Source organism: Patagioenas fasciata, chromosome 1 (genome assembly GCF_037038585.1).
Source record: "Patagioenas fasciata isolate bPatFas1 chromosome 1, bPatFas1.hap1, whole genome shotgun sequence".
Taxonomy (NCBI): Eukaryota; Metazoa; Chordata; class Aves; order Columbiformes; family Columbidae; genus Patagioenas; species Patagioenas fasciata.
Genome location: NC_092520.1, coordinates 169,791,194 through 169,812,207, shown reverse-complemented (window position 1 = coordinate 169,812,207; position 21,014 = coordinate 169,791,194). Strand labels below are relative to the sequence as shown.

At 39.6% G+C, this 21,014-nt stretch overlaps 1 protein-coding gene across 2 annotated transcripts in view; it reads left to right on the top strand.

The window, feature by feature from the left end:
• FGD6 (FYVE, RhoGEF and PH domain containing 6) overlaps positions 1-21,014 on the top strand; it is a 72,763-nt gene that overhangs the window by 36,330 nt on the left and 15,419 nt on the right. For both annotated transcript variants that reach the window (XM_065838125.2, XM_071800198.1), the window contains exons 6-14: positions 3,125-3,276; positions 4,099-4,255; positions 5,442-5,529; positions 11,735-11,785; positions 14,283-14,341; positions 14,445-14,516; positions 15,014-15,082; positions 16,735-16,818; positions 17,979-18,058. In XM_065838125.2, the coding sequence (XP_065694197.1) occupies positions 3,125-3,276; positions 4,099-4,255; positions 5,442-5,529; positions 11,735-11,785; positions 14,283-14,341; positions 14,445-14,516; positions 15,014-15,082; positions 16,735-16,818; positions 17,979-18,058 (812 nt within the window). The remainder of the gene's footprint in view (positions 1-3,124; positions 3,277-4,098; positions 4,256-5,441; positions 5,530-11,734; positions 11,786-14,282; positions 14,342-14,444; positions 14,517-15,013; positions 15,083-16,734; positions 16,819-17,978; positions 18,059-21,014) is intronic.

Here is a 21,014-nt window from a genome sequence, read left to right as displayed (position 1 = left end):
AGGACGTCTCAGGTGGCTGTCTTTGAAGAGGCTTATGAAAGCAGTACTCTTCAGCAGCATTATATAGTACTATATGCTAAATATGTTTGTGATATGAATAATTTCTTGCAGGTATATATAGATATTAGAGCATTTTTTTATTTAGCAGTGAATGGATTTAGTTTTAGAAGGAGTTAGGTTCTGCTGCATTAAATGGCTATTACTGCAATTTCTAATTTCACTTGTATAAAAAGCTGTCCTTATCTGAATACTCTGCACCCTTTGGAGTGAAAATTCAGTGTTTACTTTTTAAGTTAACATAGAATCATAGAATACCACTTTGGAAGGGACCACAAGAATCATCTGGTTCAATCTTTCTTGGCAAAAGCACAGTCTCCACAAGACAGCCCAGCACCCTGTCCAGCTGAGTCTTGAAAGTGTCCAATGTTGGGGAATCCACCACATCCAATGGCTGATTGTTCTTGTCATGAAAAGTTTCCCTCTTGTGTCCAGTCGTAATCTCCCCAGGAGTAACTTATACCCATTGCTCCTCATCTTTTCCAGGTGACTCCTTGTATAAAGGAAGGTAAAACGTATTTTATATCTGGTCATTAAAACAGACCTCTTCTGTGTTTTGTCCTTCTGGGTAAGAAATTACTTTCTCAGAAGGCCAGTACTTCAAGTGTAAACACCGTTAACTCCAACTGAGTTACCTTTGTTTGACTTTTCCTACCCCCACTCCTCAGGCATGTGCTCTCTGCCTTCAGCTCTTCAGTTTATCTCAAGATGAACTTGGCGTGACAGTTACTTCACACCCACTGCCAGGTTAAAAATAAATCTTAACATGATTACAGGGAAAAATGCATTGTACTGAAGACTTGATAATTAGAAAAAAAAATAAAATGAAAAAACAGCGTTGAAGTTTGGCTCTTTTGTTGTTTAGCAGGCTGGTTTGCATCGTTTGAAAGCTTTACCTTATCTTTCTTCCCTGCATTTCCTCTCTGCAGGGCTTCGTCCATTTGCTTAGTTGTGGAGGGACGGAGCGGGTGATGAAACAAAGTTTTGCTTTGCTGTTTTAATGATAGGGTCTTTCATGACATGGTCCAAAGCCTGGTGAAGCTGGTGGACTTTGGATCAAGCGAATTGAAAAACCAAATCTGTATTTGGAAATCATCCTGCAGACTCTTTGAATGCTGTATCTAGAAGTTAAATAAATGCTCTTAACTACGAATGACATTCCTGTCTTATCTACTGGTACTTAAACCTGGCTCCCTGCTCCCCTTTTATTGTTTGGGCCGGGAAAAGCCTGGGTTGTTTATTATGCTACAGACAAAGTTTTTTTTCTTTTCATCGTGCAAGTAGCTTTACAACATTCGGACAAAATTCTTGATCCATCCCATGGCAAAGTATATACGGTGTTTTGTGTGTGCATGTGATTGGGGTGGGGAGAATATTATCATAATATGATGATGCATTTTGCATGAAGCTCTCCAGAATGTCTCATTTGAGCTTTTGCCATTGTAATTCCATGTATAATTTCAGTGTTAAGCAATGCCCTAGGGTCAGGAAAACCCATAAGATGCAGCTGGTAGTTAACCTATGTGTCACTAGACTGCACAGAGGATGTAAAATGAAACATTTCCATATGAATAGCGCCATCTGTTTTTTAACTCCCTTGCATTTAATTCTCAGCCTTCCCCCATCACAACCATCACCCTGTATCTCCTTTCTGTTTCTTGTCGTAACTCTGCCCAGTCACAGCCTTGGTGACCCAGAGGGTCACAAAGCGAGAAAGTGTGTCTGGAGCTCACACTGCCCAGAGCTGATGTAATGAGGAGAAAGGGCAGGGGAAAGTTGAGGCTTAAGTTTGAGAGACCCTAAATAGTGCCAGATGCTGGACTGCTGACATAGCTGGTAAGACCTGCCGTAGTAGACCTGGGAAGAGGGAAAGAAGTGTCTAATTCTTTTTTCCCCAACCTGAGGGCCCCATGGATTTTCAATGATGACTGTGAACCCTGTTCACATTTAAAATATTACTCATCTTTGTACTTAGGAACATGTTTTTTGTCACCTTTTTCGCCATACTCGTGCACACATTATCAGGTTTTGGAGACCACAAAACACAAAAAGAGTTATTATGGATTATCTTTTTTCCACTGTTGCCCAAATTCAAGTGAGACATAACACAACGCACCACCTAATTTGGATTTTTTTTTTTTGGTCAGCTTAGACTATTATTTTTCAAGCAAAATGCTAAATTGGTAACCTTTTTTAAAAAAATTGTTTGCATGTGAGTGGGGAAAATACCTTGTGTAAAGGATGCTGAGTTTCAATATGGATATAAGCCTGACCCTACTGACTTGTGTGGAGCCAAGATTTTATTTCTAAGTAGTTCAATGGGGAGCAATAAGCCTCAGCTCTGTCCTACTGGGAGCTGGTTACAGCATTAAAATGCTGCAAGAAGACCCTTAAAGTGTAAGTGGGGTTTTCCTCCTCCCTGTAAATGTTTTGAATGTTGGTTTTGAACATCATTAACATTTGAAATCTCATAATTCCCATGTGTTGTTATGGTATATTTTTGTTAGATGTTTATTTTCATGTATAAAGAAGAACCGCTACATACAGTGATTTTTTGTGACCCTACATTTTTGTCCAAGAGGCACATCTTCCAAAAGGGCATTTGTAGATGACTTAGGAAATCTAGTATGATTTTTAATATTATATTATTGTTGTATTAACTGATGTAACATTGTTGCTTTTTGACCCAAATATTAGCAAGAAGATACTCAAGGCTGCCAACAGCCTTGCAGATAGATAATATTTTGGCCCCCCCTCCTTAGTTTCCTTATGTGTACTACCAGCAGATTTCTGAAGGGCATGGCATAAAAATTATGAACAACTTCTATATTACGCATACAGGAGCAAGAAAGTAAAGCTCCAGTGTCAAACCAAAGGGATTAAGGCAGTCCCAGGGGAGTAAATTGAAGCTGCAGAGAAACATAACCCAGATGGTACCCGCCTTGCCTTTGGTAATAGGGAGCAGCGCCTGGAATGTCTGCAGAGAAAACGCTGTTGTCTGTCTTGGTGCTTTGAAGGCTTTTGGCTGATGGGAAGGGGGGTTTCTGTCCTCTTTGTGCTCCGGCAGGATTTCCGGGACGCTGTGGCACATGCCTCTAGGCAGCTTGGGAAGCCAGTGATTGAGGACAGAATCCTGAATCAGATCCTGTACTACCTACCTCAGCTGTACGAACTCAATCGGGACCTCCTGAGGGAACTGGAAGAGCGATTGTCTCACTGGTGATTATCAATAAAGGGATACCGCTGCTTTGATGTTGTTGAAATGTATCTGTGGGGCTTACGTGACTCTGTGTGACCATGGTGTGACTCTTGCTTGTGTTTCACGTGCCTTCTTAAATGACAGAATTGACTTTGAAAGTACCGGAGAGAATTTTCCATTTAGATGTACTTTTTGCCATTTATATGTATCCAGAAAGGTCCAGAAGGCACATCAATACATGTTTTTAGCAATCACGCTTTTTTATTTAAAAATTCATTTTAAATTTGAAAGTTCTGGTCCCTGCATGGACATGAGTGGACTGATTTAATTAGAAGGCAAGCAGGCTATCCTGAAGACCCGTTTGCATTTTAAAGGTAATTGATATCTACTAACCAGACACAGCACTGTTTGACAGCCACAATCCCCTTGAAGTCCATTCTTAGTTACACTGGTGGGTGGATCTAAATCAGCTGTACAAAGGCACTGAAATGGGTAACGGCTGCAATCCAGTGCTTGCTATTAAGGGGTGGAGGCTGCATCTTGAAGTCTGAAGATGTGTCTCCTCAGAAATCCAGCTTGTACTAAAGTGTTCAAATGGTTCAAGACCATTTAATACAGATTGTGTATTAAGTGGTTGTCATCTAACACTAAACTAGTGTGTGGAGGTGTGCCTGGTAAGATTTTTCAGAGTAGCTACTCAGATGGATGACTATCTGCTGAAATGTAAGGTTTTTGTTCAGAACATAAACCCGCACATCTTACTGTGAAAAATATGTTTTGCTGTGGGGTTAAGATATACACTATTTTTAGCTCTTTCTAATTGCTCTATGTTTTGTTTCTAGGCTTGAACATCAAAGAATTGCTGATATATTTGTTAAAAAGGGTCCCTACTTGAAGATGTATTCAACTTACATCAAAGAATTTGATAAAAACGTTGCACTATTAGATGAACAGTGTAAGAAGAATGCAGGTTTTGCTTCAGTAGTGAAAGACTTCGAGGTACTGTAGCTTGTTTTGTGTCTCTTTAGCAGTTGTGATCCTCCATAAGGCTTTACAGATTATCCTCCAGTTTGTGAGGTTTTTGATTGTTTTGGGGTTTTTGCTGCAGTTTTGGCTTGATACTTAGTAGGAAAGTGGAAAGAAGTGAATTCAGATTTTGTGAAGTAACTAGTGATTTTGGCTACTGTGAGATATGGTGAAGGATGTTGATTTTCAGAAAATGCAGCACTTGCTACAAATTATATCAAAGACACATTAACAAAATATCTAGCTGCAATTTTTAAATTTTGTTTCCTGATACTATGCACAGATTAACTGTCCTATTTTAACTAGGTTGATTTCTCTGCCACATCATAGAGCAGTAGCTTACTCATGGGAGTGGTATTTCATTTCAGTTGGAAACATAAAAAAGTGAATTATTAGAAGTTTCAAATCCAGCACATGCAGCAATTGGATGAAAGCTGATTCATGTCCCTAAGAGCATTGCCAGATTTTTTACATAACTCACTTAAAACAAATCAGAGAAGAGATGCAACCTCCCTAGGCACATGATCCACGCAAACTCCATTTACCTCCTACTACATGGGCTTCCCCTGGGGTAATCCTTGCTCAAAAAGCTACTTAGAGTGGGCAAAGAAGGAGCTCGAGGTAGTCCGCAAAGCCAAGAAGAGGACAAGAGGCCTTTTTAAGGACTCGGTGTTTCAGATGCACGTTATTTTGATGCAAACTCAGGATAATTAACATTCTGAAGCATGGATCTCTTAAATCTGTGTTGTCTTTAGAGGTGCGGATTAAATAAAACTCTGCAATGAGCATTGCTGTCTTCTCTGCCTTTCTGCCTGGTGGACGCTGATGGCAATTACAAAGCAGCATGTTGCTTTTGCCACCCATATTTCTTTCATTTCTGAGAAGCTTCACCTCTCTTCCTCATAAGCAAAAGCACCTATTTTGAATCCACAGAGTACGAGTGCTTACTGATGTCTTTTAACACATAAATTTTGCATGCAGCGTTCCACACAGAAATGCTTGCTCTATAGTGTGGTGTTTAACACTGTCACGGTCACACCTTTTTAAGATAAAGCTTATCCAATGCAATCAGTTGTTTGGTTTTAGATGTATTTTCTTTTGTTGGAACGCTTGACTACCGCAGAATCATTACTTATTACTTATTACTCATTTCTTTCAGATGAGCCCCCGCTGTGCCAGTCTGGCCCTCAAGCACTATCTGCTCAAGCCAGTTCAGAGGATTCCCCAGTACAGGCTCCTGTTGACAGGTACAGTCAAGCTCTTTCACGGGGGCTTAAGCAGCCAGTCTTCACATGTCCCAAGAAACTTGTTTTCAGGTGCTTGTATCCATCTGTAAAGCATGTTTATCTGACTTCAGATACGTGAAGCTTTTTTAAAAACATGGCATGGATTTAGAGGCTTTCTTTGTTAATATTGATTGCAATAAAATATACAAGCGACGTGCTAATATTCCCAATGCTGTGGTGTGCTCTCTGATCTTACTTGGAAAACATGATACCTGTGGTGGTTTTCATTTGTTCCTGTGGTAATAGAAGGCTGTAATTTCCTTGGAGGGTTGCAATGTACCGGTTTTGGTTTGGTTTTGATTTTTTTGAGGGTTTTTCTTTTGATGGTGGTGGTGGTATTGTTGTTGGGTTTTTTTTGTTGATGTTGCATTTGGGGTTGGTTTGTTGTTAATGAAGGGAAAAGGTAGTATGGAAAATTTGAGCTAGGAGAAGGAAGTGAAAGATGTCTATGCAACTGTGAACTTCTGCAAGTGGCTTCTCCATTTCTCCCCCACCCAGGTGTTTTGTCTGTAAAATCCATTCTCTTTTAAAGGCAAAACACATGTTTTTAGTGTAGGTTTGCCAGTTAAGTACGTAAGCCCTGTTACAGGGGCATTGTATGCTGAAGAGCTGGCTTGGGACTGGGAAATCTGGGCTCTATACCCTGCTCTGGCATTGGCATGTTTGGGGCACCTCGAGCAAGTAATCTCCATGATCCGGTGCTTTTCTGTAAAAGGAGGGCAATGATAGAGGCTTCCTTTGTGAAGTATTTTGAGATGTGTTTATTGTAAGCAGGGATGGCTCCTGTAAGGATTTGGAAATACTTAAGGCATTGTTTGTGAAAGCCATTGCTTCTTGATGAGCAATTTAAAAATAGCCTCTGTTTATGTAGTAACTGCAAGTGACCTTTTTTTTTAATTTTTTTTTGGCTCTGTAGCAGCTTGTTGGCATTTCCCCAGCAAGTACTTAGACTAGTGATGCTGTGGGAGATACAGCCCTAAGTATTATGCGGCAGTTACCAAGTTATTAATGTTGACTGTTTTCATTTTAATAATCTCATTAAAATCACAGGTGTTGAAAAAAGAGTGAAACCTCTTTATTAAATGGGCTGCTTTATAGGGGAAAACCTTAGTGACACTTGATAAAATCAGGCCATAAAATGTCATTGGGGAGTTGCTTTATTTTAAAAGGATACTGACTTAGGGCATGGTGTAGGTGTGATATACACTCCAAAATCAGCAGAGCTTTGGATAAGTTCAAAGGTTTTAAAAGGCTGAACAGAGGATCAGGATAGAGTAAATGCCATTGTCAATATACATAGGACAGCGAGAGATGTCAGGGGTGAAGAGCATTGAAACAAAACTCAAATATTGAAGGGGATTTCTTTGTGATCATTAACCATTGTTGTGGCTGGGACAGGCTGTTTTAGATCTGAAAAAAAACTTACTCTGTGGTGATGGGGGTTGCTGTGGGTGTCCCAGACTGCAGACCTTACTGTGGCTGCCCAGCTTTAAATACACCTGCAAATGCTTCTGACAGGAATAGGACTGCAATGCTGGCTGCTGATTTAGAAAAGTAATTTTCTCGTGTTCTATGGGAGCAATAAAGGAGGTCACACTAAGAATTTAATTATGCCAGGGCTGCGGAGTGCTATTTTGGATCCATTTTATTTTCAGTCTGTTCAATCCGTCATGCATTTCTGTTGTCCTTGAGATTCTCCCTCTTCCATATCTCAATGGATGACCGGTCTGCTCTGTTACGTTCCAGTCGCTCTGTGTAATATTAAGGAATTTCTATGTAAACTTGTGCTGCAAAACTTTTGGAGGATATGCAAAATATCTGTTGTTGCAGTGGGTGAGGTGCAGTGATGCAGCAGCTGCTCCAGCCAAAGACAAGGGGATCTGTGGGTAAGGGGCCAGTGGGTAAGAGCGGGGGAGCGAAAATAATCCAGGAAAGAAAGCTGGCAGGCATTAGTCAGCAGGGATTTCTTCCTATTTAGCCGTTTTGTGTCAGTGGGACAGCTTTGTACTGGTAACCTGCTGCTACAGGGTCACATCACAAGCTTGTTGCTGTGCTTTGAAGTGGAGTTACTTTTCTGCTAACAAAAGCAGGAGCAGGTGGACTCGTAAATCAGGTAAGGAGAGGCGCAGCTGAGTTGTGTTTCTGTTAAATTATACAGCTTCTCCAGTCCAGCAAGACTTCCACTTCTCCTCACAAACCATCCCTGAGCTCTATACAGCAAATATGAGATGGGTTTTGGGGGAGTTTAGAGGCCTTTGCTTCCTTCTAATAGAAAGAAATGAAGGAGAGGTGATTTCTCTTGTCCCGAAAAACTCTGATTTGAGTAGATGCCTTGAGACTGCACAATATTAACAGGGTCTTCATTGTCATAGAATAAGCTTCTTTCCTCTTTCCCAACATAATATGTGCGGAGTCTTTTATTACCCTTAACTCTGGGCTATAGTGAGGGGAGGCTGAGGAGGGTGAAAAATCAGCCTTTTGAGCACACTGCCCCTTGGCAGATGGCAAAGAGAGTTGTCAGACTTGAGGCCAATTACATGTTGAGGAACGATTGCTTTGAGTTTAACTTGATTAAGTTAGACAACTTGAGACAAAAAGCAGTTAATGAAGCAGAAGAGAATTTCTAGCAGGAGAAGTGATAGTCACAGCCCCTCCAGCAAGAAGGAAGAGAGAATTGCTGGCTGCTGTCAGGTAGAAACAGGGCATAAGGGGATTTTATTCCTCACAGAAACAGTATTTGTGTGCATTTGCATTGATTTTTGTTATGTTTTGGAGTATCTAGCAGAGTTAGGAATTTTAATTTGTAACTCCACCTTTCTAAAGGTATGCTTAAGGTCTTCCTAGTCTGAACAACTAAAGTGTATTTCAGAGGGGAAGAATTTTGGCAAACACAGCAGATACCTTTCTACCTTAATATTTGACTTCTGTATTTATTTTATCTAGGAATTTTTTTGCTAAGTTTTTTCTGTAACGTTTTTCATGTCTGCGAAGTCCTCTTGTCTGTATAGTTTAAGCTTGTACCTCCAGAAAGTTGTAGCAAGCACAGCATTTCCAGTGTGTATTCACAGAATAGACAAAAAATATCTGTCCTGATGCTTCTCTGCAGCTGAGTTTTAGCTATGAACTGAGGTCCACTTAACAGATCTACAGGAGAGTATTAAGATGAAAATGATGTATTAGTAAGTACTTATCACTTTCAGGATTTTGCAGTTGCAAGTTTTATTGGCTACTTCAGTCTTTTAGTGCAAAAGCTGCCTTTTTAAATACGGAGTTTTAAATGAATGTAGTTGTGTTAAAATCTCTAATTTTCTCCTATTCACTGATGGTATGATTTAAAATGATAGAATATACCTAGCCAGAAAATGTTTTTCAGTGATGTAAAGTGGTGCTGTTTTGGGGAACATGTCCTACAGCATGAATACACCAATAAACCATTTTTTTTTCCCAAGTTGGGTCTCTGGATTTAAGTTTTCAGTGCAATAACTTTGGATATTAAGTTGGATGTCTCCATGTTCTGGGGACAGTTTCCTAGAGTGTCAGCAGTATATTTGGAGACGAGTAACTTATACCCACCTCACCTCTTGTTCCCATCCCAGAGAGGGGAGTGTGATTGGCAGCTTTAAGCAGTTGGTGTTTCTGTTTAACTTGTAAGGACTTGTTCTTTATACTGGGAGCTTCCCACTGGACCCCTTCGTGCTGGCCCTGCTGAAGATCAAGTTGCAATTGTGAAGCTTTACCTTGTTTGCTTTATGGTGGAATCGCACCAGTGCTTTGCCTGGGCAGGACAGCCCAGCTCTGACCTGAGAGAGCAGCTGTTGGCAGGCAGGGCAAGAGAGGGCACCTGGTCTCATATGTGCGACAGGTTCCTCCAGGTTAAACCAAGTCAAAAACATAGAATCATAGAGTGCTTTGGGCTGGAAGGGGCCTTTAAAGATCATCTAGTCCAACCCGCCTGCCATGGGCAGGGACACCTTCCACTGGACCAGATTGTTCAAAGTCCTGTGCAACCTGACCTTGAACACTTCCAAAGATGGGGCATCCACAGGTTCTCTGGGCAGCCTACAGTGTGAATTCTTCTCGGTTCCTTTCAAAATACCTCCTGTGGAGGGTTTGTTTGTTTAGTTGGTTTTTTATTCTCTCACACCAGCTTCTTACTAGTATAATCTAAAGTGAAGCAACATGAACTTTGTTTCTGATGGAATATGTGTCCACGTAAATGCTGCACTGGAACGTCTGTTAGCTACTACAGCACGAGATCTTGAGGGACATGAAGGATGCAATATTTGTGGAGTGTAGCCAGAGAGGTTTTGGTGCCATGACATTGTCTTAAAGGATTTAATGTTGACCAGCGCCTGCTAATGATCAGACAAAGCTTCGAGGAGAGCAGAAAGCCGTGGGTGTTCTGTGACCCAGCCAGACCTCCCAGTGCTGCCTCCCCGCTTCCCTGCAGCAGACCCCAGACGGTTCCTTCTCGTTCACCCCAACCTGCTATTCGTGCTTCTCCCTTGGATCCTCCCTTAGGTCTTTGCCAAAAAACTAACCTTTCAGTGCCAAATATTTCTCTTCCTGTAGTTCTGTTTTTCTCAAAGCTTTCATTAACTGTGACAAGATTTCTCACTCTTCATAGCATTGCTACTGAAGAAACATGTTTCATAATTCCTTTTTTTTTTTCTTCATAAGGAAAATATTACAATACACTGAGCGGTCTCTGAGCGGCATGCATGAAGCAAGACATCTTATGAAGGCAGGAACAACTGGCTCCTGACCCTTCTTGACTAAAAGGATTAATTTGGGTAGGGCAAGCATATTGGAGTTGAATTATTTCACTCCTACATGAAACATGTACAACTGCAAAACTAAAATTGAATGCTTGCTAGGTCATATGTGATTTGGTTTTAGTAGATCTGCTAGAATCTTAATACTTTATTTAAAGGGTAGTTATAAATCAGTATTTGTTGATCTTATCAATCTAACAAGTAAATTTCTTTGAAAGTTTCTGGTTTGGTTTCTTTCCATTTTAAGCAGTTCAAACATGTAGCTTGTAGATAATAGATGATTGACTTTTTACTGAAGATGTATTTTAATCTTTGACAGAATATTGTATTTCTTGGTGAACCAGACACTTGACCAGGGAATGGAAACTCAAGGCCATGTTTTCTTGTATAGTCATACATTTGGAGTTAATTTTAGCTAAGTAAAATAGATTTTAAAACTACCAAGACTTTAATGGATTGAGGGTGCCATCTTGTGGTTGAGGAACTAAATTTATAATTGAAAACCAAAAATACCTATTTGAACATTTGGAGGGCAAATAATACTTTTATTATTGAAAAAATATTAATCATAACAAGCTCTTCTGTAATGGACTACTTTTTTTTTCTTAACTCCTGTAGATAAGTTAGGTGCTCAGGCAAATATCTATCGCTTTCAAAATTTTTTGCATCAGCTTAAATGTAAATGATTGCAAGTATATATTTATGAGAGGTGGGCCTGAGCAAACCTCGTGAAATTCAACAAGGCCAAGTGCAAGGTCCTGCACGTGGGTGAGGGCAATCCCAACCATGAATACAGGTTGGACGGAGAAGGGGTTGAGTGCAGCCCTGAGGAGAAGGACTTGGGGGTGTTGGTTGGTGAGAAGCTCATCATGACCTGGCAATGTCCTTTTGTAGCCCAGAAAGCCAACTGTATCCTGGACTTCATCAAAAGAAGAGTGACCAGCAGGTTGAGGGAGGTGACTCAAGGCCAGGCTGGATGAGGCTTCGAGCAACCTGATCTAGTGGAAGTTGTCCCTGCCATGGCAGGGGTGTTGAAACTAGGTGATCTCTAAGGTCCCTTTCAACCCAAACCGTTTTATGATCCTATGATTTTTCACTTGTTTGTTTTGTTCTGGAATAATATATACGACATATCATTTGTCTTTGGAGAAGGCCACTGTTTCAATAACCTTTTCTTCCCTGAGCAAGATACCGTGACATACTTTCATTGTGGAAATGCTAATTTTCCTTTTGTTATTACTTTGACAGATTTAAAAGATTAGGTAGTAGATCTTTGTGGCATAGATCTGCCTGAAAAGCAGATTTCAAGGAAAAATGTGGGTTTTACTACTTTCTTATTCTGTTTATTTCTTTAACGATACCATCTCTATATTATTTTTTTCTTTATACAGATTATTTAAAGAATCTTGTAGAAGAATCTGCAGACTATAGGGATACTCAAGGTAAATGTCTCTTTAGATTAAAGAAATAACAGCTTATGTACATGTGATAATGTTTCTAAATTCTAAATGCATGCAACATGCCAAGCCAGTAACAGAGATGTTTTCTATTTAGTTCTAGGTTTCTCAGCAGAGGTACAAAAAGGTTGCCAATTTGTGTTTCAAAAAAGTTTTGAGCTGGCAGTTTTATCAGCTCACCCTTGAGTTGAAATCAAGAGATAAGAGTGAAGTTCCACAGGCAGCTTAAGCAGATATTTTGGACGCTGCTATGAAAGAGCCGGTCCTTGCATCTGTAGACCTTTCATGATAGGCAATCTGGTCTACCAGCTGCTCTCCCCCAGCTCTGAGCCTTTCTGGCCTCTTCCTCTGTCTTTGTGCCAGGACAAGTGTTCATGTGGCAGGAGTGAACAAGATCAAGGAGCTGCTCTGGGTTATGTTTAACTTGAGGAGTTATCCAGTTTGACTTGCCACGAGTTGCAGAAGCACAAGTGACTTTCAGAAGTTTGCCTGCAATGTGGAGCAAAAGGAGATAAGAGGAAATGAGAAGGAATAGTTGGTGATGGAAGAGGACAGGCTACGTGTTTTGTGGTAGCAGAAATGCAATGCACATTCAGACTGTTGCCTTCTTCCACATGTGTCTCAGCAGTGCTATAAATGCTCCCAATCAATGTTTCCATTTCATTTGCATGAGCCCCTGTCACTTATTTCAGCCTCTTGTGACATTCATGCAAGCCCATTATCTTTAGGACGGTTGTGCAGATGTAGTTGATTGGACCACAATAAATGAGTGCCTGAGTCAAGTTTGCTTTCTTATAGCTTTCTCTACTGATACAATACCATAACATTTATGAGTAAAGATCCTTCTTAGGGCATTTAGACATATTTGCTTGAGTGTGTTGTAAACATAAGCCAAAAATATTTTAAATAATTATTTGAGAGAGAAAACTTCATCTTGCACTTCTTATGGCCACGAACACACTAATGCTTGCACCATGTTTTTTTGTAGTTATACCTTCAACAGTATTTTTCTCTCCCTTCATACATCAAAAGCAGAAGCTTAGCTGTAAAAATAACAGTGTTGATTTTATGAATTTGGCATGTTTGATAGCCTATCTTTGAAACTGGGTAAGAAAAGAAAATCTAATCTTTACTCACCAAGATCTTTCTTGTAATAATTGACCTTAATTTAGTTCTGACTTTGCTTAGTTGTTAAATTCCATGGCAGAGGAGAGGATGGAGAAGACTAGGTTGGTTATGGTTAGTATTCTTGGAAAAAAATCCAAACACCACAATTCTTCTTGATGACCTTCATTTGAATACATTACTCTAGCTAAGTGATATAAGAATGGGAATGCTCTTCCCTGCCAAAACGCACTTTGTTTATGGATTTTGACCCTGTAAATTATTTTATGTTGTTGTTTAGGTTTGTTCAGTCTTGGCTCTATAAATAGCCCTGAGATCCCAGAATGTTTTGGTTTCTTTTTTTTTTCTGGAACTTTTAACATGCTTTCTTTTTGAATATGAACTCAACAATAAGGGAAATATATACATTTTACAGTACTATTAATAATACTCTAATGATTATCTGGGAAAAAACTCCAAGGCTTTGCTTTTGCCTGGTTTGGTAGGCTTCTCTGTGGACTTCTAAGCAAAGATAGTTCCTTTGTTTGAAGTATCTGACTGCACTTCAATTACTCAGAAGGTGCTAAAAGCTTTAGAGACTGCATTTTATCAGAGCAGTTGTTCTAGCTTTCAATTAATTGAGTCTTTTTTTGCACTTAAGTAAATTACAGGGTTTGGATAAGATCCTTGGATGGGTTCTTTCTCATATACACTCACAGTTCAGTAATTTACATAATATTTTTATGTAACCCCTTTTTGCTTATATTTTTAGCATATATTACAGTCAAGTTGCTAGCTATTAAATATCAGTACTTAATAAAATCTATAATCTTTGGTAATGCTCTGCTTTCAGAGATTTTTTTTTTTTTTCAAAGTTTGAAATTTAGAAATTTGAACTTTATACTGTTCTATTGAGGTGCAGCAAAACTAAAGGCAGAAGAAAGAAATCACAAAGATTTAGAAGATTTTTCTAGGTAGTATTCCGTGACTGGCACTGGAGGCAGTCGTCTAAAATAGAAAAAACATAGTTTCTACATAGTCTCGGTTAAAATGTTGTTAACTTTTATGCTGTTAGTAGAAACATTGATATTGAAGTAATTTTTTGGTGTGAGAAACTAGAATTTGTTTGTGGATTGTCTTGATGAGCTGTAGGTAATGATTGACACTGTTGGTTGAAGCAGTGACTTGCTAGGGGACACTTGTTAGACCGTGAACCAAAGACTCTGGGACCTGTCAGAAGTGTTCCTGAATGCAGTGACTGGCCCATCAGGTCCCTGAATCTTGGCATGGCGTGGAAGGGCAATATTGTACCTGTGCTTTACAGAATACCAATGCCAACTACTCTGTATAACCAAAGCATCTTTTCTTCATCCTCCAGATGCTCTAGCTGTTGTCATAGAAGTTGCAAACCATGCAAATGACATCATGAAGCAAGGAGTAAGTATTTTGACTTATGAAGTAGGTTGATTAAATCTTTAAAAAAAAAAAAAGTCATGGATGCAAGAGGAATTACTTACCTTTTGCTTTTTTCTTCCTGTAGGATAACTTTCAGAAACTCATGCAGATTCAGTACAGTTTAAATGGACACCATGAGATTGTACAGCCAGGAAGGGTAAGTCTGCCAGATGGCATTCAGCAGATTGCAGGAAAAGTGCAGCACAGATGATATGCAAGCAAAGTACCCAAGCTGGCATACACTGGGGAGAAAAAAAATTGGCCATCGCTTCATTATTTGGTTCTAACAGTCAAATGAATGCTGCCTCTCCATATGTGTGGGGTTTTTATTTTCTAAACATTTATCTGACGAAAACTTATGATTTTTAGAATTATTCCATGCCAGATATTGAAGGCAGGTTTTTCTCCTCAAGCTTAACCTTGTGTTTTGTCGTGGTTTCAAATGCAACATAGAAAACTGTAATGCAACCATTCACACTTTCAAAGAAACGTAAGGATGAACAGCCTTTCTCAGAAAGGGAACCTTTAATTCCAAAACTTCTGTGGCATTTCAAGTATAATAATAATTATTATAATCTGATGAAAAAGTCAGCTCATTTGTATGGCTTCTGCCCTGAAAAGCTAGGTTTTGAATTGCTTCTTTTAATTTTCTAGGTCTTTCTGAAAGAGGGAACACTGATGAAGCTGTCCCGGAAGGTCATGCAGCCACGAATGTTTTTTCTGGTAAGACACTGTACATGTTGCTGTGTGCGTAACATTGGTGTAATTTTAAGTGGCTGAAACATTACACTGCAAACATAAGTAACTAATAACTTCAGGAAGTGGAAAAAATGACCAATTGTTCTACTTGCTCAGTTCTAATTTAGAAAGATTATCTGTTGCATATGCGCCGATTTTAATAGAAAACTGCTTCTCACTTGAATGTACTGTTTTGAACAATGCTCATTTAAAAATTGAGCGCTTTTCTGAGAAGGTGTTATCCATGGTAGTGCAAAAACTAAAACAGTTAGTCCATCCCACTTAGCCATGCCACATCTTAAAACCTGCAACTCCACTGCTGCTCTTGCACCTTTCCCTCCCTCCATCCCTGCCTCTTCCTTCTCTCCTTCCCCTGCAGAGGCCGTTCCATCCTGTGCAGGGCACTGGGCTGGAAGGAAAGTGCTGGGTTCCCTTCCTTCCTCTGCTGCTGTTTTGTTCTGGAACTTCTGTGCATCTCTGAAGTTTCTGTTTCCACTTGAACCTTTTGTTTATCTCTTCTGTTTATATAGTAAAGCAATTGTTGCCCTGTGTGATTTGTGGCATTATTTGTCCACAGTCCTGGCTGAAATCTGTCTTTTAGTTACTGTAGTACAAATAAATATTTCCCTAGGCAGTCATGGGATATATATTCTAAGCTTGCAAGTGCCTGTCTTATGCTCCAGAGATGACTTTGTAGTGTATAAAACACTGAGATAACTGCAAATGTTATCAATTTAGGTAATACTCTCAAAAATCTGGTCTTCTTTGGACTTCCCAAATCAGATGTAGCTAATTTGAGTGTCTCTAGTTTGGATTATCTTTGTTTGTTTGTTGGGCTTGGTTGTTTTTTTGGTGGGTTTTTTGTTTGGTTGGGGTTTTTTTTTGGGAGGTGGCTTTTAGACTAGTGTTTATACCTTTAGACACTTTAGCAGTGATTTTTCCATTGCTCATGTTGTGTAGACTTAGTAAGGCTCATAAAACATTTAGTTATTTTGCAAATAATCTCATAGCAAAAACTTATGAGACAATTCAGTTTTCTGGTCTGTGTTTATGTGCAGTAAATGAAGTTTGTATCCATGTGTTGAACAAAACAGAAAAATTAAGGAATCTAAATAGCTGTTCAGTAAGTGCACTGAATGAAGCCAAGTCTGGTAAAACAGGAAATAAACAGTAGATGCACATTTAAACTGGTAAAATTCACATGGAACATACGGATAAGTTTGTCCTTAAAATCATAAATTACTAATCTTAATTCTGCTATCTTAAAGTTTCTGGAATTTTTGCTTTGTTTGAATGGCTAATTCTCATATCCTTTTAAAGTAGTTTATTATACAGTATAGCTGTGTACAGGAGAAATGTTTTGTCCTTTTTTACATCTGTTTTTTGACATCCCTGCAGTGTTTACTCATGTGCCAAATGTATATTTACACAAGGAAGATATAAACAGACACCTATTGTTATCTACATTCATACATGAAAATGTTTCTTGGGTTCGAAGTGGAATAATAGGAAGTAGAGGATTCCCTTCTGGCACAGTTGATCTCTGTGCTGTGTGAGTTCTGTACTTCCAATAAAATGCATCTGAAATTATCTGTCTCTAAACAGTTTAGTCATTAAAAATTGCTTCTGTATTACAGTTCAATGATGCCTTGTTGTACACTACTCCAGTTCAGTCAGGGATGTATAAACTCAACAACATGCTGTCACTGGCTGGAATGAAGGTGAGTCACTTGTTAAAATGAGTCTTTCTCCAAATCTGTTCAAACTCAGGCCTTCAATTTTTCAAAATGCTAATAAACTATGTTTATTGTTGGCAAGAGATATTAAAGACGCTTATGTTCCAGAGCAATCCTGCAGGCTTAATGTTTCTTGCATAATATGACCTGTGGGATCGCTGTCTATGTTTCCCTAAAAAACTGTTGCCCCAGGATCATCTCACCTGCATTTCATCATGTATTGTCCTACTCTGAAGTAGTCTGACTCCTTATTTTTTGTCTTGTATTTTGTTTAGACAGCTTTACTTTTGCCTTGTAACTGCTTTTTATTGCCCACACCCAGAGATTAGGCATCTCTGCCTGATAAGCTTCTGGTGTATCAAATCTCCATGGTTTATAGAGATCTGCTAAGCGTGAGGGAAAATATGGTTTTTGTTTCTGAGCCTTTGTGAAAAGCATCAAAGTTGAGCCCTGAGCCCCTCTGGGTAGTGATAAGGGACTTGCACGCCATATATTGACACAGTCTCTGACGTGACAGTTAGTGGGAACAACAAACCTTTGCCTCAGAAATCAAGTTGCTTGTCTCTGGTCCTGTCAGAGCAAAGCACCCAGTCCAGCTGCAGTGCACATCTGGCACCCAGGTCCAAGATTTCACAGGCGCAGCTGCAAAATCTCTTCTTCCAGTGCATGTTTTGTGGTGGCTCAAAACCACTCTTAACTTTGAAACCTCATTTTGTTTGTAACTTGGTAGCTCAGAAGGATCAGCAGGGTAGTCCAGCCCTTGAGGTACGAGCCAGATACCCGTTTTGGGGCACACCCCTGGGTTACATCTTGTCCTGCAGCAGCATCAGTGTCTTTTTTTGCCCTGTTGCAGAAGCTTACAAGGCAATGGGCCTGGGCATGTTGAAGCACAGCTCGAGGTGTCTGACAGCTCTTGAGCTTCCTTCCCCTCTACTTCGCTGTGGGGCCACAGTGAAATGAAATACCACATAATTTTGCTATAGCTGGGGCCCCTAGACTGATGTGTGATCTCCTGTCTATGAGATTTCTCTCTTCATTGTACCCCTTCTTCAAAAATATGTAAGAAATTTTACAGTGATTGAAACTAAAACAACTAGAAAAGTAGCATTTCAGTTTCAATGTAAAGTTTTCTCTCTCAATTGAAGGTTAAAAAGCCAACCCAGGAAGCGTATCAGAATGAACTGAACATTGAAAGTGTAGAGAGATCCTTCATTCTTTCAGCAAGGTGAGTCTTACAAATGAATAATGATTTTTAAACACTGTGATTTCAAACAGGTCACATAAGCTTTTTATAGCTTGTTTTGCACTTATGTAATGAAAAGTTACCCTTGGCTGAGTAATTACAGAATAGAGGGAGTGACAGATGGGTTTCTGGAAATGAGGTAGGCTTTGTTCTGATTTACTTCTGTTCACATTCAAAATCTGATTTTGAAAATTGAAGTTTGTTTTTAAAGGTGCTGGCGGAAAGGAAGCCTGGTCACATGTAATAAGTTTCACAGATACCATAAGAATTTGTAGTCTCTAATACAGTTCACCCTGGCGTGTGGAGACTGCCCATTGTGAAGCGATGGATGGAAGCACAAAAGCTGTAGTAAATGTGGCTGGTATTTGAGCAATTTGGGCTTAAGGCTGCAGCTGGTAGGGATTCTGCTGTCCACAAGACAGTTGACTGTTAATTAGAGGGAATAAAACTTTTGCTTGGTTCCTCCTTTTCAGCTTAGCTACACCTTCAGAAAAATTGAGTAGAAATATTATCCTCTCACTGCCTTTCCTTGAGAGGAACAAGAATTAAAATAGTTTCAATTAAATTAATTTTAGACTTTGTTTTTCAGTACTTTTTTGTTCTTCCGAAGTTACTGATATGCTCTATCAGTGTGTTAACAGGACAGGATGTCAAGCACAATACGTTTTGATATTATTATTATTGGTAACTGATATAAATTGGAAGAAGTCATCCTGGTCTTCTGGCTAAAATATCATAGAATCATAGAATGTCCTGAGTTGGAAGGGACCCGCAAGGATCATTAAGTCCAAGTCGTATGTAATTCAGCAGTGTAACTGAAACAAGAAATGGATCTCAGTAAACCTGAAATTACAGATTCTCCATATAGCAGCAAAAGGATACACAGCCAGCACACCAGAGCGGCTCTGATCCGCCTTCACTGAGATGCCTTTAGCAAAGAGCTGGTTTTGTGGATTGTTGTTTTTACTGTGTTTGACTTGGAGTTTTACATGTTCTGACATTTGTGACAGTGCTGATACCAATGAAGAAAGACGTGTTCTCTTTTGTTTAGCAAAGCTGAGCAAGGGCAGGCTGCTTCTTTTTGTGTGACCTTGTAAATACCAACATGAGGATGTCTGCACAAAGATAGGAGTATCTCTAGCTGAGGGGTAGACTAAGGTTAACCTTGTCAAAGTAGCCAAAGGAAATAGCTCAATTGTCTGAGCAGTAGTTATTTATAACAACAGACTTGAAAGGAGTATTTTTGTGTTTGTTTTGTTTTTGTTTTTTCAACAAATTTAAATGTTTCTTATGGTTTTTTTTACACACTGGGAAAAAAAAAGATGCATTTCACACTTTAGGGTACGATTCTGCTCCATTATAATATGAGCAAGTCTGTGCTGCTGAGGTGCTTTGGTGACTGGGTGTCACACAGATACATGAAGATATTTATGGGATTGCAGTAGGCAATGTGGTTTTATCTCTGCTTCACTTGAAACAGCATTTCACTTTTAATTCATTTGGTTCAAAAAATTGTACAAAATCATTGCAACTCGTGAAAATATTATCATCTTGAAATACAACCTGCCTGATTTCCCCAAAACAGGACAAACTTGTCTTTTTGAAGAACAGATTACATGGTAGATAAATTAAACTCTTGTGAAATACATGCTGGTCCATCAGGGAAAACCCCTATATGTGGCATTCTCATCAAATGGAGTAGAGTTTGTGACATGCTTTTGTCTTGACCTTGAAATTACTGGAATCACCCTCACATTACCAACTAAAGCTGCTCCGATTTGCTCTCTCTTTTTTAGTGTTGTTGATCTTGCATTTTTGGAGAGCATTCAACTGTTATTTTTCATACTGGCTGGAAGCTACGTGTGTGCAACAGCCCTGAGTCACACAACAGTGACAGAGAGAGGTTGCATTTGCTTGGGATGAAGGAGACACTGAGGGCCCCAGGTGTAAATGATGGTTTTTAGCTTGTTACGTGTCCGTAAGTGAGACCTGGGTAGGAGGGAAACAAGTGAAAAACTACCAGGAACAGGTGCTTGCATATGTTTTCTTCCCAGTTAATTATACTGTTCCTGTTGATAAATATCCTGGATGTGAAGAGAATCGGTATCTTGTCAGTACAGACTGCATCTTCCTTCCGATGATACCTCATTTTAACAGTTTCTTGGCTCCTATGTGGTTAAAAATCTGAATTACAAAACTACTCAAATGAATCTTACAGACATTGTAGACAAATTTCACATCTGTGTTTTTTTTTTTCAAAAAATAAGCATTATGTGGAGTGTACACAAAAGGAGAGATTCTGAAATGATCCTGGGGGCAGAGACAGGGAGGAGAGCAGTTAGGCTGCTGAAAAATTGCTAGTAATAAAACGTAAGCCAGTTAATAATAGGTGTATAGATTAATGCCTGGAGAAGATTCTTTGTCACTTCAGGTTTAGTTTTACTGATGGCATTAGTATTCTGCTTTATCTAGTCTGGGTTGAAGTTTCAGTTTTCCTGGGATATCTGTAGGAATGTGTATTGGTTTATGTGGTACAATGCAGTATTGTACTAGAAATCCCTAAATTGGAGAAACAAGTGAGCACATTCGCATGATACAGCACTGTACAGAAGTAAATAAAGCTTTGGTCCTGAAAACAACAGCCGTGCCAGCCTGACGTGGTCTGGGGCCAGCTGGCCATGTCCCCCTCCATAGGGCTAGCAAAGAGCTACCCCAGGCAGACGTGACTGCATCGCCTCCCCTAACACAGGGGGATGGCTCATGCAAGATGAGCTGAGCTGGGAGAGGTGCCCTGAGGCTCTGGTCTTGGAGACAAGAGGGGTATGATCTGTGAGCCCTCCTGGGACCACCGAGTTGCTCAGCTACATTGGGCAGCTGTGACGGGTGCCCCCAGCACACATGTTTGCCAGTACTAACAATTGCTGGGGTTCTCTGCAGT